The sequence below is a fragment of the Benincasa hispida genome, chromosome 7 (genome assembly GCF_027475165.1).
Source record: "Benincasa hispida cultivar pf3 chromosome 7, pf3_genome.v1.1, whole genome shotgun sequence".
NCBI classification, from domain to species: Eukaryota; Viridiplantae; Streptophyta; class Magnoliopsida; order Cucurbitales; family Cucurbitaceae; genus Benincasa; species Benincasa hispida.
In genome coordinates, this window is record NC_143484.1 from 61,332,727 (window position 1) to 61,352,990 (window position 20,264).

The window sequence follows — 20,264 nt, forward strand, 5'->3', positions numbered from 1 at the left end:
TTTAATTATTATTTTAAGTATAGAAATTTCTTGACATTTTTTCAAAATCTCGAAATTTCGAAAATTCGAAATTTCTCAAAATTTTGTTAAAATTGGGGGAAACCTCAATCAAAATTTTGAGGCCAAATTTCGAGATTTCGATGGAAATTTTAAACCATGCTTAAGTGTATCTGTTTACACCTTTCTCTAGATTTCGTTCAACCAAATTTCATGTGATACTTATAATTTGAGTCAGTTAAACTCTTAAATTTTCATAAGCCAATCAATTTAACTCTATTCATTACAATCACCTTTGAAAATCATACATGCGTTAATTCTCAAACATGCGTAGACTTCTTAAAATGTTAGTTTTACAAAATAGACGAGAGTAAATGCATAAACAATTTTCAACTAAAAAGTTATTTAAGAATCTAATAATACATTTATGAAAGTTTAGAAATTTAATTGATACAATTATAAGTTTCACACAAGTTTTTTTTACAAACAGAACGTAATAAAGGTGTAAATTGATACTTACAAAAGTTCAGGATTTCAATTTATAAAACCCTTACCATCATCGTCTGAATTTATCTAGGGAAAACTACATTTTTAGTCTCCGAGTTTTGAAGAATATGCGTGTTTGGTCCCTAAGATTTCAAAACATGCTTTTTAGTCCTTGAGTTTTTTAGAATAAGTTCATTTGGTCCTTAAGTTTTCAAAATATAAAATTTTTAGTCTTTGAGTTTTTAAAAATAAGTTTAAAAAGTTCATGTATTAATTTTTTTAATATTATCTCCTCTCTAAAATTAATTTTTAAAGAGAAATTTTCATAGATAGAAAAAATGAAAACTTATTTAAAAAATCTGTCCGGGATAGACTTATATCAATTTCTATCACTGATAATACCAATAATAGACTTCTATCAATTTCTATATAGACATTGATATACTTCCACTAGCGTCTATATGTGATAGACATTATTGTCTATCACAACTATAATTGTTTTTTTTTTTTTTTTTTATTTGTGTAAATAATTTTTCTATTTTCAAAAATCCTTTTTTAAACATATTTTTGTAATTCAAAATGTCATATAATTATATAAAGTGAAAATAAAAAAAAAAATAGCACAAAGACTTAAACCTATTCTTAAAAACTTTGGGACTAAAAAATTACATTTTGAAAACTAAAAAATATACCTATTCTAAAAAATTAGAGACTAAAAAGACATGTTATAAAGACTCAAGGACCAAACCCACGTATTGTTCAAAACTTAGGGACTAAAAAGATAATTTTTCCATTTATTTATTAGCAAGTTATAATAACTACATACATATTATTAAATTTCCATCGAGATGCCGATATTTCTATCAATATTTCCATGTTTACATAGGTTCAACATCGATATGTGAGGTAAATCGATATTTCTATTATATAGTAGAAAAATCTACAAAATACAAAAAACTAAACATCAAAATATCGATGATATAAATATAATATAAATAATAGACATGTTAACTTGTTTAAAAATTATAAAATATTTAATTACTAATATATAACTAAGACTCCCGGTAATTAATCGGTGTTGACCAAACGGAAAAGGAGAAAAAGGAACCTAGAAGATGTAGTTTGCATCCAATTTATGCACATAGTGGTGCTGAGTTATCTAAAAATAAAGACAACCGTTTAAGCCTTATTGTCACTAAATTCCTCACAAGAAAGTTGCATTTAGAGTGCAGTCAATTTGAGAGGACTGTTCTCTCGAACAATAATAACACAGCATACAAGTTGCACCAAAATAAAGCCTACCTTTTAAACAACAGTTCACAACATAAACACCAAATAACTATGGATCTTAACCCAAACTCACCCCATTACCATAAAAACAGTAAATTGTAAATAAACAAAGCCAGCCAACAAAAACTTATTACTTGGCCAGCTTCGTCTCCCATCCCACTTCTATCCTTCGTGCATAGGTGTGATGAATTGGAGGCCAAATAAAATGTACTTCATGGCTCATGTTGCATATTTTCACATTCTTCTCTGAGTGATTGGAAAAGGACCGAGGAAAGGTATCGTTCTCCAAAGCTGGCGAATACAACCTGAAAAAAGTTATATTGGGAGTCATTCAATGCTAAAGAGTTAATTCACCTTATGGTTAGTCTCTGTATCAGGAAATAAAATAACAAGAAGATTTTTTTAGTACAACAGCTGCAGGGGTAGGATGGGAGATTGAATCTCCAACCTCTAGAGAGGAAGGTTGTGCCAGTTACCATTGAGGTAAGCTCATGTCGTCAATAACAATAAGATTTTAGTAGGCAAAATGTATCTTTCTTGCTTGATGCATAGAACTGTGTTTGCCATAAAATCAAATTACGAGGTAACTTTGGTAAAAGGGAGAGTTGAGAATCATTCATTTGGAATGGCACGTCATTAAGAATGGTGAGATAAAATGGAGGTGTGAATAAACTACATTGTGAAAAACAATCAATTTCAGACCATAGAGGTTGGATTTGAAACGGTGTTAAAACAGGCTGTGCATTTTATATTTATCCCAAAACTTAAATTTTCCTAGCACTGCGTGCTACAAAGCCTCTTCGGTTGCTAAAAGACGCTAAGACTGAAGTTAAGCCATGCTAAGTCAAAAATGAAAGATCCTATACCTTTCTTAATTTGACTCCAAAAAGAAAAAGATAGAAAATGCGTGATATTTTCTCTTATCCAACCAACTTCAACATCTGCTCATTTTCTCTCCATAGAAATATTTCGTAACTGAGCATGAGACGGGAAAAATCCATTTAAGTACATATATATTTAACAATAAGGGTGCATACCGCAATAAGCTTTCCAGCATTCTCAGGTCTTTTTGCCACTTTCAATGCAGCAGCTGCTGTTCCTCCAGAAGAAAGGCCCACCTAATATCAAGTCAATGAGATAATGTCAGGAAATATACGTACACTTCAGAAGATAATGAACGGACCTAAAAAAGCAACCCCACTTTTTATACTTGAGTTAGCTGAAAAAAGCACTTCTTCTCTGTTTTGACATATCGTTTCAGATTGAAAACTTTTTTGATCGGGTTCTAGATTGAAATTTCACACTGGTCAAAAAGATTACCGAGTACACTAACCAGTAAGCCTTCCTGCAGTGCCAATTGTTTTGCCGTCTCAATAGCTTCTTCGTCGGATATCTGCATCAGTAACTTTTGGTCAGATTTTTAAATGGAAACCTAAATAAGATTTAAGAGTATATTATGCGTTTTATCCTGCCAACAATATAAATAAGGCATGTCTCAGCCAACTAGTTTCCAGTGCACGGTGTTGCCTTGAGGAATATCAGATCAGTTTCAGTGGACAAGTATGCAAGTGTTGTGTGAGTACATGCATCACGCATGCCTGTTTGACTAGTGCTAGGGAGCATTAATTCCGCACTCGGATTAATCTTAAACAAGGTTCTATGTTGCTGGTATGGAACATTTTAATTCTCACATAAAGATTTGACTAGAATAGAAAAATGCTTGATCGAGTGCATGACTAGGGAAAAAAGGTAAGAAACGGACCTCGATGACTTCATCAACTACACTTTCATCCAAATTATTGGGTATAAAACCAGCTCCAATTCCTTGAATTTTATGAGATCCTGTGTTTCCATAATTTATTAACACCGCTATTTAGTGTTATAAAAAATAAATAAAATGCATAAATAATAATCAGTAGAAGTTAAATGGTTTGCTTACCAGGCTTTCCTCCATTAATTACGTTACTTGCAGTAGGTTCAATGCCAATAACCTGTAGAATGGAACCGAAGAAAAGCTGTTAAACTTCATATATATACCTTTTCTTGTTTGCATTGAGAGAGAGTAAATCCGGGGGTAAAGAGCAGCTCAAGAATCGTTCTTTCAATTATCAGACATGCCAAAATCAGGTATTTAAACCATTTCCCACCTTTATGAACCCCATCCTTCAGAAGATCAGGGTGCGTAAAAGGATTTTCTCCAAGGTCATCTCGTGCGTTCAGGGAAGGTTGTGTTAGGCCATGGTCTTGTAGGAGAATTTCCATACTTTGCATTAATCACATTGCGCCAAAGAGCATCCTCTTCGTGGTAGTATCTCCAAATCCACTTGTTCAATAAAGCCCGATTTTTTCAGCCAAATTTTGAAGACCAAGGCTGCCATTGTTGATGGATCGAATAACTTTTTCCCAACAGGATAGGCACCACCTTGGGGAGAGTTCACTTCTAGAGAAACCTTTGGAAAATTTTTCAATATCTGTCACCACTATTGTGAGATCTTGAATATAGACAAACAGTATGTGGGGAGATTTGCAAGAGTCGCTTGTAGCAAAGTGAGTCGACCTCCCTTGGATATGTGAGAGTAAACCCCAAGAAGATAGTCTTCTCTCAACCTTTTCAACAATCGAAGCCCAAAAAGCCACTATTCGAGGCTTGCCAAATAAGGGGAGTCCGACTGTCCGAGGTAAACAGCCAATGACCTTGTTTAAAATTAAAGATGTTCGCAATAAGCTCAACGTCTTCTTGTTCAGTATTGATCCCCAATTTCGAATTTTTTTATGGTTAATATTCAATCTGGAAGCCCAATCAAAAAGATCATCAAAGCTAAAAAGGTTCTCAATAACTCAATTTTCCAGTGTTGTGAAGAGGATAGCATCATCAGCAAATAGGAGATGGTTTATTCAAAGAGAATCTCTGCCAACCTCAATGCCGTTTATGGTGTTGATGGAACAAGATTGGTCACCATTACTAAAACAATCCATAACAATGAAAAAGAGGAAAAGGGATTGGAGAAAGAGGATCATCTTGTCGAAGGCTCTAGTGGCTAGACTTTTCTCTCTTAGATGGCCATTGACGATAATAAAAAAAGTTTATGGATGAAATGCATCATCTAATCCATCTTCTCCATTTTGAACCAAAGCCTTTGGCAATGAGAATTTGGTATACGAAGTCCCAATCAACTCTATCAAACGCTTTCTCAAAATCAAGCTTGATCACAATGTCTTTTATACTTTTTCTGGGACATTCCTCTACAACCTCGTCGCCAATTAATGATGCATCATTTTTAAGGTTGATATTTTGTGAGGGTGTAAGGAGGACCTTTTTTAGCCTCTTTAAGATAACTTTAGCGATCTCATATAGGCATGAAATGAGACTAATGGCGCAGAAATCTTCACAAACCTAGCATCTACATTTTTTTGAGTAAGGCAATTTCATTAAAGGCTAGCGATGATGATTCCATTCTTAAGAAAAATCTTGGAGATGTGGTCTAGTTCAATGGTATATATGTGGTCTAGTTCAATGGTATATTACTTCCGCCCAAAGATAGTTGAGTGTGGTGAGGCAGGCATGTTGATATTGTTGAAAGGATGGTGAGGAGGGAGAGGACATGGTTGACGGCAAACGGCAGAGGAGTGGGGAAGAGGTATGCAGAGGGAATGAGAGAGAACATTCTTTTCAAGATGCTTCTTTTCAATAACTAGAAATAAGTAAAGACGAAAGAAAAGACGAAAGAAAAAAAGAAAAAAGAAGATGAGCCTTTAAGAGAAGATCTTGACCCCCAACCTTCATTCTCGTTGTTACTTGTTAGACCTTGGCTAATTAATGCTTTATCTTACACCTTACCATTCAACAAACTCAAATTTAAATGAAATAAATACAATGCTACTTGGAAGTAGCTAAATGCCTAAAAACCAACGTTACCTTAATATTTGGATTTTTCTCTTTCAGAAACCGGCCAACACCAGTAATTGTGCCACCTGTTCCAATTCCTGCAACTAAAATATCCAACTTGCCTTTAGTATCTTCCCATATCTCTGGACCGGTTGTCTCATAGTGTACCTGAAAATTCAAACTCATATTTCATCAAAGCGGTCCTTTGCAAAAGCAGGAACCGATCCGTGACAAAAGAATCTACACAAAATAAATTTTTTAGTATACCATGAAATCACAGTCATGCTTGTTTATAGATGTTTAAAGCTATTGAACTGTTCTTTACTTTACTCATATCAACCGTAACAAAAAAAATCTAGGCCTTAATATTAAATTTTTTAGTATGCCAGAAATCAAAGTCATGCTTGTTTATAGATGTTGAAAGCTATTGAACTGTTATCAATTGTACTTGTGTTCTCTCTGGTAGTAGTAGTCTCATGTCTGACCTTCACAAACAACATCTTCCATATCTCTAATTATATTTGCCACATCAAAATACAGAAAGTTCAAAATTAAGTTTTGTAATGCTATGAATTTGTGAGTTAAAAAAAAAAAGAGAGAAAAAAAACAAAACTATTATGATTTTTTCACTCTCAAAATTTATAAATTTTCTCCTATATTTTCCTTTATGTCCATCTTTAATTACTAAATATCCAAACACCTTTAGCTCTAGAGTTCAACAATTATTTGTACATTTGCAAGTGTGTGACCATATATTTATTATGCAATGCAACACAAATATTTTACATGTATGTGATCATTCAACATGTAGCCATTAGGCTTTTAACAAGTGTCCAACAATTGTTGGTGAATCAAACTGTTCAATGTGTGTCATACATAGACATGTTACCCAAACTTTAAGTGTCCATGCTTCACAGTAAGCATGGAAGAAGAAATTTACGGCCCCATTACAACCAATATATTGTTTGGTCCACATTGATCCAATGGAGTATAAACCAAATAAATAGCAAACTTGATTTAAATTTACTTGGTCTTATATTTAAATAACCAGGTAATCAAAGTTTGTTCACGTAAGATTGTAAATTTCATACCTTAGGGTTAGCAGGATTGTCAAATTGATGAAGCATATAAGCATTTGGTGTCTTTTTTAAAATCTCTTCAGCTTTCTCAACTGCTCCCTTCATGCCTTTTGCTGGATTCGTTAATACAACTTCTGCTCCAAATGCTTTTAAAAGAACTCTCCTCTCCAGACTCATCGAAGCTGGCATTGCCAATATTAGTTTGTATCCCTTTGAAGCAGCAATAAATGCAAGACCAATTCCTGTGTTTCCACTGGTAGGTTCAACCAAAGTACTCTGAAAATACATAAGAGTATTATGTTATTGGGTATTCTGGGCCAGACCAGAAGACTTCTGCACTTGCATCAACTAGAAATTGGAAATATTTATCTAAATGCTTCCATGTTCAAAAACAAAATAGTGCACGGAAGATATGCAACTAGGAGATGCCATCAGCGATTTGATATGCTCCTAAGTCCAATAAATCCTTCTTTTTTTAATACTGAAAACCCAAAACTGGCTTTCTTGATAATACAAGTACATAAACACTTCAATTCAACAATAATAATAATCACTATCATGATGGGAGGTAGGCAATTATATAAAGAAGATGTCATAATTCATCTGCAGGTTTGATATGTTACTGTGCAAGTTCTCTTTGTTGATACAGGTATCTAAAATGAAAAGTGCAGTTTTTATTTTTAAATAACCATGAGAAGATCCATATTCTTAAGTATACATGACACGCAGCAGGACATTAAAACAATTCAATCCCTATGCTATGACAAGCTGCTGAAGGATATTATAGTCATATTTTCAGTTACTGTTGTGGTGTTAAATGTGGTCTGGAAACACGTTAAAAACTACAAATGCAGAGGAAGATAGGGATACAATGTATAATTTATTCAATAATAATTTTTTGCCGAAATCATCAATGTAATAAAACGTAGTTTTCAAGAAGCAAGAAAATTACACCTCATATAATATCATTACCTTTCCTGGCGAAATAAGCCCTTTCTGCTCAGCATCAGAAATCATACTATATCCAATCCTGAAGACATTTTGAGTACAAATGGTGAGAAGATGCAGTCATTCTCTGATAAGAATAGATAGTATGACTCCCATGATCATATTAACTAGTCTTAAATCACCAATTGACCCAAAAGCTTAAGCTGATGGGTGAAGGTAAATTTAATTATAATATCTAATACTCTGTCTCACTTGTGGGCTTGAAATATATAGAAGAGCCAAACAAGGGAAAATTAATATTAACTGGGGAGGAAACAACTTTGGGGGTTTGAACACAGGACATCCTGAACCAACATACTCTGATACCATCTTAAATCACCAATTGACTCAAAAGCTTAAGCTCATGTGTGAAGGTAAATTTAATTATAATATCTAATAGCTAGCTTCAGTTAATCTATTCACTAAGACATGTAATTATCCTCTCAATAATTGGCCTAAGGATATTGGAACAGGTATAACCAGGATAAATGGACAAATACAGTATGCCATACAATAGTTAACTACTTGACTTCCTCCTGCTATATTTTCTCACCTGTCCTTGACACTACAACATGGTTCCATCATTTCAAGCTTAGCAGCAACGTTTGCCACACACCCCTTGACGATATTGTTGAGGTAGACCATGGGAGTCTTACCTACCAGCTGCATCCCAGGAAATTAAATTATTAATGCAAAGAAACATAGGGTGAAGTTCAATCTATTCAAACAATGTGAGAGAATAGATTGACCAGATGACTTTTATTTACTATCTTAAATCCTGAAACACAATTGCTCCTAGACAATCCTAACATGATTTATTTGGTTGCTGAAGTCTGACTGCTTCGTGATCCCCAAAAAATCAGGGGAGAAACACCGACCCAGTTGGTTTATCACTTATTTATCCGAAAAAAACAGTGTTAACAATTGACTTAACAGCGATCCATGATGTCTACTACAACAGAATCCATATAACGCAAAGAGTTCATTTCTAATTTAATTTGGAAAAAAATAAAAAAAAAAAGACAAAATTTTGGGAATGATACCAAAACCACCGTAATGGAGGATGTTATCGTTAGAATCTGAAACTGGTGGAGGCATTAAGCATGGGATTTAATTTAGACAATCAATCAAGAAACGGTAAAACAAGGGGGCAGGGATCCATTGACAATCATCTTCACCTGAGTTACATCTGCAGCGATGTTAAGGTCTTCAATCTCAGTCTGTGGCTTAACTGATACCGCCTTGCAAGTAACAGAGAGAGAAGAGGAAGAGAATGTCCCATAGAAATTGCTGCTCTTCTTCGAGTTAAGAGATGGAAGGCGTCCCAGAGAACTGGGCGAAGAATTCAAGACGAAGACACCTGATTTGGAATTAGAGCTGGAGGAGCAGAGAGGGGAAATCAATGAATTGATGATAGAAGAAGAAGCCATTGGACGGAAGAATGAATGATCCACTCAGGCTCTATTCCTTCTCTTTACACCAAGAAGAAATGGCCCTTCAAGCTCACAGTGAGACAGATTATTCGTTATTCCGTTCATGAGATTTTATTTAGTGTAAGGCTGTGAGGTTCTGTCGATTTGATTCGTTTCCAATTGTACTAACTTTCGTTGGAGATTTTTTTTTTCCTTTTTTGTATGCATTTGTGAGTGGTCCAGCGTCTTAGCTCAAAAACCACACTACAGGGGCTTTTATTTACTATTTTTCCTTTGAGAACGTAGATAATCTAGATAATCGAGATTTTTAGATGTCTAGAATTACATGTTCCATCTTTAAATAATCATGTTTTTTTGTAAGAATATTTTTACAAATATTTTGTAATATTTTGATATTTGTGTTCATTTCGTAGATTTTTTTCCTAGAATATCTTATATTTTAATAATTCATTTACAAATATTTCTTAATTTAACTTATAAAAATATTTGATTTTATCAATTTAAATTTTCTAATTAATACAACTTATATCATTTTTATGTGTTATTTTTCTAAACAAATAAGCTATAATAATTTAATATTTTTATAAAATAAATATTAATTTAAATTTAAATTTGAATATTTTACTAAAAAAACAATAAAACTATGATATAAAAAAATTGTGTGTAAGCGTGCGTGTGTGCATGTGCGTGTGCGCGTTCGTGTGTTGAATAGATACATATGCAAGGGCAAAAAAGTAAAATTGGAATGCCCTCAATATGGGAATCCAAAAAATCCATGTTTCATGAGAGCATCCAAAACTTTTAAGATGCTCACCATAAGGAACCTAGGATGTTTGGGAATTTCTGGATGATAGGTCATCTTACAATTCCACAAAACAAATACAGCAATCTAGATGCTCATTCCTTGGGAATCTCAGGTACCCTCAAAACAAACAATCTCTAAGAGTACGTTTATCGTTGAGTTGGTAATGATTGTATATGTTGATAATAGTTGTCTTTAAGTGTAGAGTTGAGGTGAGTTGGTAATAATTGTCTGTCTTTGGAGTACATAGTTGAGTTACATATGTTAATTTTTTGTAACCTAAAAATACATTCATGTTTATGGGTTTTCTTGTTATTATTATTATTATTATTATTATTATTTTGTTATTGGTTTTTTTTTTCAATCTGTTGTTCCATCATTTAACTACATCCTATTTAACTTCTCAACACTCATTTGAGATGTGAATTTCAATAAATAAAAATATTTAATAATTTTCTACATGTAACTATTGCATTTAATGTAGACAAAATATTATTTATATAATTAACAACTCCACAACATACATTATCGGTCGTGAAATGTAATAGTAAACCCTAAAATTTTGATAAAAATGTAAATGTCTCAAATTTTACAAAATATCGATGTTCATACAAAATGTTGATAAACGTGGATATTTCTGAAGAAAAATATAAAATATAAAAATAACAATAAAAATAGTAGACAAATATTCTCGCTTTTTAAAACTGTTTAAAAGAACATATCAATCTATCCCCTAAACTTTAGGAGTTATATTAATTTAAATCTTAAACTTTCAATTAAAATCGGAGGAACTCTGAAAACCCAAAATTTATCGGGGGATGTGGATGTCAATCGACAGGTCCTGTCAATTAAAACAGGAGGAACTCAATAATAATCGATCAAATAATAATAACCCTAAACCCTAAATAGTAAAAATGTGACGTGGATCAAAATTAGTATCATGAATATAAACATTAATTTGGTTTCCTCCGGTCGTTTCGAATGACAATGACTTTTGGTTATTTTGTTTTCTAGATTTTTATTTTGTGGATGGCTGTGAGTGAGGTCCTGTCGATTGACTTCTTTCTGGCTATCTAAATTTATCGGGGGAGTTTTATTGGAGCAATAATTGAGTTTACTATGTACTCTAATAATAATAATAATAATAGAGTTTCCTGTAACCCTCGAGAGAAGAACTTTCTCTTAGTACTAAAGAAATTTATCTTCATAGATGGACTCTACGTTAATATCAATAGATCTTACCATATTACGTACACATGACACACAATAAGTAAACGTACAATGAAAAATTATCTATAATACCATACTATAGGAAATTTTCACTAACCCTCCCTAATGACATAGCATTTGCATATATATATATATACCATAGGAAATTTTCACTAACCCTCCCTAATGACAACACTTGGTAATTAAAATTTTTGTCACATAATGTCTTAATGAGACTAAGAAGAAGGTTAAAAAGTGTCATCTAAATAAGTTAAAAGACAAATCTTTTTGACTTTATATGTGTTATCTTAGAGATAAGATAATAAAAAAAAATTAAGAACCAAAAGAACCCTTAAAGCTTATACATTCGGATCTTTGAGGTCTGATGAATGTTAAAGCATAAGAAAAAATGGTATGAATATTACAGTAAATTATTCAAAGTACAGTTATGGTTACCTAAGTACTAAGTTTAGAACACTTGAAAGGTTCAAGATGTATAAAACTTGTTAGGTAAAATAATCGAAACGCCTCAATTAGATCGAGGTAGAGAGTACAGAGAATCTGAGATTTCTAGGGCTATTATGATAAAACATGAAGTCTAGTGACAACTCTCTACACCTTTGTCTTGATTGTTTTGAACATCATTCCAATTTTAAGGTATTTTTGAAACTCCATATGAGATACGAAGAACTCATAAAAGCTATTTATGATATGTAAAAGATGTTTACATAATTCTGAAATTTGGAATAGATCAGCACATGCGTTAGTATCGAACCTTTAAATGTTGGAATATCGTTCAAAAGGCATGTTTATTTGTAGGCAAACCAAAAGTAGTATACTTTTCAAGTAAAAGAAAATTAAGTGTTTGTGTTGACAAATTTTCTGGAAAAGTATACGAGATCACCATATATTATATAGTTTCCATAAAAATCAAGTGTATATCAATAAGAGTTATTGGCTAAAGCTGACACTGTAACAAAAGTTGTTTAGACAGGTCAGATGCATCTTGCTAAAAAAGTTGAGGGTACCTCAATATAGTGGGAGAAATGTATGATAGCCTAGCTATAATTTGGGTTTAGTAGAAACTCAGGTCATCAAGTTTAGGTGATGATATTGAGAAACAAGAAGTTGTGGAAATAAGATGCATTCTTTATGTTGTTTGAATAGAAGTCCACTGTATACTAATATATTTAAAGCGATCCTCTTGACTAAAGTGTTTAAGGATCACTTAATGAGACTAAGACTATGAGTTATATAATCTACGACAAGAGGGAAAAACCCATGGGTATGTGATACCTAAAGGCAAAGTATGAGTATGTGAAGCCCTAGTTTATTGTATTTCTCCGCAAAACTAAAAAATTCAACAATATGGATTCATATGTATATTACCACTGGAGTTTTAGTCCAAGTGGGAGTTTGTTGGGTTTTATGTCCTAGAATTCGTGGTTTTGTAAAACAATAAACTTATTCTGCAAATCAATAAAGTTGTTACTGTAGTGTGGATTCAATAAAGTTGTCATTGAATATATGAATTTCTTATTTCATTTCAGAAAATCCAATAAACTGAAAGATTCATGATTATTACATGAGTACTTGAACTTTATGTAGAGACATAAGAGTGGATCGGGTTCAAGTAAATAGTCAAAATGATATGTAGTATACGAATAACATTGGATACCTTATTCTGGTAACGCTATCGGATGTGGCCCACTCTGTAGTTGTTACAAGGAGTTGTAAAGTACTACAAACAAAGTGATCTTGATTCGTTCATGTGGTGACATGAGGATTGGGGTATCATGTGTAATGACTTTGCATAAGATCATACCAAGAAATAAAGTTACTCTTACTTTATAACGTTGTTTACAATTAAAACTGACTATTTCATAACGATGACCTAGGTAACTTAACCTTAATCCTGAGCTAACTATGAACTCTTGTTTATTCGGAATTATCCTTAGGTTTGCATAGGTGAAGGTTGGCTCAACAGTACTGGCTCAATAAGCCTCCGATTTCAGGGGCAAGACTGGGTAGATAGCTGAAGACATAGGGTGCAAAAAGGAATTCACTCATACTCGCTTTCAGGGATAGTAGAGAGGTTGTTCTTTTAAGTACTGACTCCGAGACTTGAACAAGAGCCCCACCCTCTCATTGGCCCGAGAGGAACTCGGTTTGATGATCAGATAACAAACCAATTGTTCATTAGAGGATCAACGAGACTTAAGGAACAAGAGGTGATCTCGGGGGTAAAACAACCATTTGACCCAACCGTTATTATGAACAACCTATGAAGGGTAACTTACTAATCATGGTTATATCGAGTGGACACAATATATCTACAGTGAGGGGAGTGCAATTACTAGGCTTTAGTGGAGTGACCCAGTAGTTAATGAATAGGGGTTAATTCGGTGTAAAGAGTTTAGCCAATTAATCTCGGATCGTTGGATCCTATGATCTGTAAGTCCATTAGGTCCCCTATTAGCTCATAAATGAAATAATCCCTATAATAGCATGATAATTTGATTTGAAATGTTCAAATTTGAATTAAGGGAATCAGTAATTATATGTGATATAATTACACGTTTAATTTTGGAATTAAATGAAATCGGAGAATTAATTAAATATTTAAATATGATTTAAATATAAATGAATAGAGATTCATAATGGTGGAATTGGTGTTAAATTAATTTATATTTGATATTAAATTAATAGAATTAATTAAATTGTTTAATTGATTATTAATTATTAATTTTATTAGAAAAATTAGTTTTTGAATTATTTTTTGTAAAATTAATAAAATTTTTGTTCTAAGAAAAGAATTAAAATTGAAAATCAATGTTATTTTTGAAAATTAGTTTCAAAATGAAAAAAGAGGAAAAGAAATTGAAAAATGGAAAAAATCCCACATTTGGGGTTTTACCACTAAATTCCAGCTCAAAATCAAAAGAGGAGCTGGATGTTTGAGATGCAATCTAATTGCATGATATACCTGCATAAAAACACACTTCTTTCAGCTGAAAAAATGCATGCAAGTCAGTGGAATTTGTTGAGAATTAAGGTTGAAGAAGTGTTCTTCACCAAAGCTAAAAACCAGTGTGTCTTCTCCATTCTTCTCTTCAATTCAGCTTGTTGTGAGTCCTACATCTCAATCTAAGGCTCCTAGAGGATGGTAGGGAAGCTCTAGTGGTGGTTCATGACTAGAAGAAGGGAGAATTGCAGCTAAATTTCGAGTTTGAAGTAGATCTTCAAAGGTATGTTTGAAACCCTATTGTTATTTAATGAGCATGCTTAATTTTGAGCCAAAATTGATGAATTAGAAAGCTTTATAATTCTGTTTTCTTTCGTTGCACGTTTTTAGAAACTAACACAATCCTTTATTAGGACAAAACGGAGGTCATCGATGATCAGTGTAGTGTTGATTGTGTTTTTCCAGGTTGTATAATTTTCGGCCGTTAATTTGTCGGCGATGAGCAAATTTAAAGTTACGGAAGTCAAAATAAATTGTTGAAATCATGTAAATTATTTATACTAGTATATCATACATTGACCCATTTAGAAAAACTAATCAATTTTAGCAAAATAATCTAATGCACCCTAAGTGACATCTGTTTTGCAATGATGCTTCAATGAGATAGGAGAAAAGCCACCGTAGGGTGATCAGATGCCCCTTCACTGAAATGAGACTATCTTAACCAATAGACAGAAAAACTCCTTGTTACTGTAATTATTAGTCACCATTGTTTGGTCCAAAAATTGTTAAACTCGCTTAACATTTCTTGTAAGTGTAATCCCTCATTTTAGATTCTAGAGTTCCGCCCAATGAACCAACCGTAGGAAAAAACTGACTGAGGAAGAAACTAAAGTAACCCTCATTCATTTCTGGAGTTTGAATAAAGTGTCATGCAGAATTTCATTCGTATGGGGACACTCAAGGTGACACAAGGCCGAGCATGAAACTTTACTTCAAACTAATGAGAGAGATCGAGGGAAGAGTTAATACTTGTCCTGCTCCCACTTACTATAAACGTTATCTCCATTCACCTTGGTATTGATCTATATAAATATCATTCGTAGGGGGACACTCAAGGTGCCTCGAGGCCGAGTATAGATCTCACAGTGTGGACATTTAAAGAGAAACATGAAGAGGAAAAATGAAGTATCATATACTGTATTTTCCTCCCACTGAGCGTTTTACCTAGGGTTAATTAACTTACGAAAATCCGACTACTGATTTTAACTAAGTGTTTCTTTAATTTGCCTAAAAGTAATACTTACTTTGGATAGTTAAACAACTTTGATTAATGTTTATTAAACATTTTAATAAACTTCAATCAAACATTACATGCTTGTAACAAATCTATTTAATTCACATTTTCAGGTAAGTTCCCAGGTAGGGGTGTTATGTTTCCATCAACTTAAATACCCTAACCTAGACAGAACAAATCTTAAACAAAAGATCCCTTATAGATACATTTATTACAAATTTAATCTTTTAATTAAGAATCAATTTAATCCTATTAAACTGATTAAAAGATTAAACTTAAATTTATAATCTCATTAGAAAAGTAATCTTAGGCCTATATGAATCATATTTTAAAATTATTTTAAGAGATGATTTTAACCTAAGGTTTGCTTAAAATTCTAAATTATTGATTTTAATTCTAATTTCATTTAATTATAACTTTTATACAATAAATGAAATTAATTAAAACCATATATTACATGTGAAAGCATACTTAGGTAATATTATAACAATTATAAATTACCCTAAAGTGGTGACATGCTTCATGCAATTCCATTTCATTACTAATATACATAACATTTATATAATAAAGTAATGAAATAAATAATAACATACATTCAAAAATACATCCATACACTATATTATAACTCTTATAATATAATTGATGCATGTATATGTTATTAATGCATGCATGCATATATTATAACATTTATACTATATGATGCATGATCATGCTATATTAATCAAATCATGCAATTATATATATTATAACACTTATAATATAAATGATGCATGAAATTAAATGCATAACCTATGGTGAGATTTTTACTACATGATATACTTTATGACATATAATAATAAACATAAATCATACATCAAATGCATAATTAAAGACAATTAATGGACTGAGATTGGACACCTAAAACAATAAATTAAAACCAACAATTACAAATAAAAAGTCAACCGATTCAAAACACGTGAATCAGGCTTTGAACCGCTTGAACTAGCCATAAATTGGCCCAGAAGAACCCAAACAGACTAAATCGGAGAACCCACAAACTGAACCGAAACTAAAACCCACAAACCGCACATGAAGGGGAGCTAAACCATGCCTCTTCCTCGTCTTGGAGTGTTGTGACGCCGTGCCCTAGTGTCGCGACACTACGAAGAGGAAATCCATCTGCTGCATCACAACGTCACGATGCTACTATACAATCATCCACTGTACCGTTTCGAACTGCTTCAAAACGCTTCCAATTTTGGCCTTGTTTTCTACAGATCGGCACCAAAAAACTCACAAACGACTCAGGGACTTAAAGCATGGGCCCTTACAAACCAATTTTGTAAAAGAAAGTGATTAAAACAAAGTGTCAATCCCAAAATTATCCAACATTGTAAACCAAACATTCCACACATTCATCAACATGAAAGAACAGAATGCAAAATGCCACCAAAATTTTGTAAAATTAATTTTGAAACTTTGAAAAAAAAAGTTGGGCCAAAAAACCCCGCTTTACTACCAAATGAAGGAACCATTGAAGGTCCTTGATCGAAAATGGATCGGAACCAAATCCCAAATTTTATAGAATTAACAATTTTACAGAGAACATACAAAATGATTATACATTTAAATTAAAAAAATACGACATGCTAGAAAAACAAAAGAGAAAAATAAATAATAAGGAAAGAGTACTTCCCTTGAAGAACGATCTTCTTCGTGTATCTTCTTCTACAAAACCATGAACTTGAAACCCTTTAATAGACACCACCACTTGATTTCCTCTTTATTCTCTGAGATGAGAATCCAGGAGTGTGTTGGCTCTGGTTTTTGGTGAGGGAAAGAATTAAGAGAGAATTTTTGAAAGATTGGGAAAGAGATTCAAAATCTTACAGAACTCTTCTGTAACTCAAAAACTGGAGGAGGAAGAAGATGAAAAAAAACTAATTCAACTCGTCTATTCCCACTAACGTAGTAGAGAGAAAATGGGGAGGGAGTTACAACTTCCTCCTTAAAATTAATTTTCAAAAAATAAAATTAATAAATAAAAATAATTTTAATAAAAATCTTAATACATATTTATATGATAACCACTTTATCATATAATATATATTAAACTATATGTTGTATCAAATATAAAATATAACCTATAGTTTAATATTGTATCCAATACAATATAACCTATAGTTTAATTCTCTCAACAATGATATTTCTTATAAATCCCATTTATATTAAATTTAATTATATGAATCCAATTCACATAATTAATATTTGAATCATATTCAAATATTTATTTCCTCTCAAATAAACTTTATATTATAATGTATCGAATACATTATAGTAATTATATCATATATAATTAAATTAAATTTAATTATATGAATCCAAAATTGATTCTCATAAATACCCCGTTGAGCTACAGAGGAGACCTCATGAACCTGTAGCTTGAAGCTCCAATGGTACTTGAATAATTAATTAAACTCTTTAATTAATTTACTCAACATCCATTAACTATCGGGCACTCCACTAAAGGTCGACAGCTGCACTCTTTACACTACAAGTATATTTTTGTGTCCATTGGATATAACCAATCAACACTACGATGACCCTTCACAAATTGCTCACAAGTACAGGTAGGCAACATTACCATTTTGCTCTTGTAGTTACATCTAACTTCTTAAGTACCACTGATCCCTCTAATAAATAATAAATCATAGTCCAACTATGACTAGACTCCTCTCGGGCCAATGGAAGGTGTGGTGCCACATTGTTCAAACCCTAGAATCAGCACTTAAGGGAACAATTTATCTACTTTCTCCTACCTCGGAGAAGGAGTAAATTCCGTTTTGTGTAACTATATTCCCAGCTCCCCAATTAGACGAATCCCCAAACTGGTAGGCTTGTCGAGTCAGCGATTTGGCCACTTTCACCCATACAAATCAAAGGAACGCCTTCATAGGCAGAATTTTCCAACTCACTTAGGATTTAGGTCATGTCACCTATGGTCATCCTGGTGAAATGTAAGTCTCTATTAGGAACGGTGTTATATTATGAGACTAGTCATTTCATGATCTGATCTTATACAAACTCCTTTTTATAGAATATCCATTCTCACATGTCTTTACATGAATGATTAGGATCAAATCATTTGTAGCACTTTACAACAATTGTAACATCTGCAAAGCGGACCATACTCGTAGTGTCACTAAGATAAGGTATCCAGCCTTATCCATCTACTACAGACCATTTAGGTTATCACTTAAACGTGATCCACCTTTATATCTCGACATACATGTTTAAACTACAAAACATAACCTTGGATGTTAGTTTATTGATTTATGGGCTTAATGCTACTAAATGTCAAATAAAACATCTCATATTTTAATAAATAAATAAAATATTTGTATAATACAATTACAAACTACAGAACCCTGCGAGATTTAGGGCATCAACCTCAACAATATCCCACTTGTCCTAAAGCTAGTGAAGTGTACAATATACAAGTCACACTAATATACAAGTACACAAAACAATAAACTAGGGCATAACACGCACCCAGTACAAAATCTCCCACTTGCCCTAGACTTTATGTGGCCCATCCCATAGATCCATACTCTTCAGGTGACCCTCAAACACCTTAACTGTGAGAGCCTTTGTAAATGGATCAGCAACGCTGTGCTATGGAGCTATCTGTATGACGATCATGTCTCCTTGATACACAATCTCTCAGATGAGGTGATACTTCCGCTCTATGTGCTTCTCACGTTTGTGACTCCGAGGCTTTTGGGAATTAGCCATAATACCACTATTATCACAATAAAGGGTGATGGGCTTTGACATGTCTGGAACCACTTCCAAATCAGTCAGAAACTTCCTAAGCCATACAACTTCCTTAGCAGCTTCATAAGTCATTACGTACTCAACCTTCATGGTGGAGTCAGCAATATACCCCTGCTTGGTGCCCCTTCAAACTACTGCCCCACCATTAAGAGTGAACATTGATCCTGATGTGGATTTCCTAGCATCCTTATCAGTCTGGAAATTAGAGTTTGTGTATCATGTAAGAATCAAATCCTTAGAACCATACACAAGCATGTAGTCCCTTGTTCTCCGTAGATATTTAAGGATGTTCTTAACGACACTCTAGTGATCAAATCTTGAATTAGGCTGATATCTACTGACTATCCCCATCGCATAGCAGATGTCAGGTCTAGTACATAACATCACATACATCATGCTGCCAACAGCCGATGCATAGGGGATCCATCTCATTTCCTCAACCTCTTGAGGTGTCTTAGGACACTGTTCCTTAGACAATAACTCCATGTTCGAAAGGGAGTAAACCTCTCTTAGAGTTTTGCATCGAAAATTTGACAATCATCTTGTCAATGTACGATGCTTGAGACAGATCTAGTGATTTGTTCTTTCAATTTCTAAAGATCTGAAATCCCAAAACAAACTGAGCATCTTCCAAATCTTTTATTTGAACTTGGGTCGCAAGCCAGTTCTTAACTTCAGTCAATAGACCTACATCATTTCCAATGAGTAGGACATCGTCTACATACAGCACTAGAAAAACTATTGAACTATTGATGATCCTCTTGTAGACACAAGGCTCATCATCATTCTGATCAAAGCCATAAGATTTGATCGCAGTATCAAATATTATATTCCAAGATCAAGAAGCTTGCTTTAATCCATAGATGGACCGATTAAGCATGCAAACCTTTTGCTCTTGACCTTGGTTAATGAATCCCTCAAGTTGCTGCATATAAATGGTCTCCTCAAGATTGCCATTCAGAAAGGCATTCTTGACGTCCATTTGTTAGATCTCATAGTCATAATATGAGGCAATAG

General features: G+C 33.1%; 1 protein-coding gene across 2 annotated transcripts; it reads right to left on the reverse strand.

Annotated features, from left to right (window-relative positions):
* Positions 1–1,661: 1,661 nt before the first annotated feature.
* LOC120081312 (cysteine synthase-like) lies at positions 1,662–9,471 on the reverse strand. Of its 2 annotated transcripts, none has more exons than XM_039036068.2 (10): positions 8,904–9,471; positions 8,279–8,388; positions 7,711–7,768; positions 6,751–7,014; positions 5,690–5,827; positions 3,713–3,764; positions 3,536–3,615; positions 3,107–3,166; positions 2,811–2,891; positions 1,662–2,078 (listed from the first exon to the last, which is right to left on the reverse strand). In XM_039036068.2, exons 1-10 carry the CDS (start codon positions 9,153–9,155, stop codon positions 1,986–1,988), a joined length of 1,188 nt encoding a protein of 395 aa, XP_038891996.1. In that variant the 5' UTR covers positions 9,156–9,471; the 3' UTR covers positions 1,662–1,985. The 2 variants fall into 2 exon arrangements, with proteins under 2 accessions (XP_038891996.1, XP_038891997.1); XM_039036069.2 differs by having other exon boundaries at positions 3,094–3,166; positions 8,904–9,384.
* Positions 9,472–20,264: the final 10,793 nt, after the last annotated feature.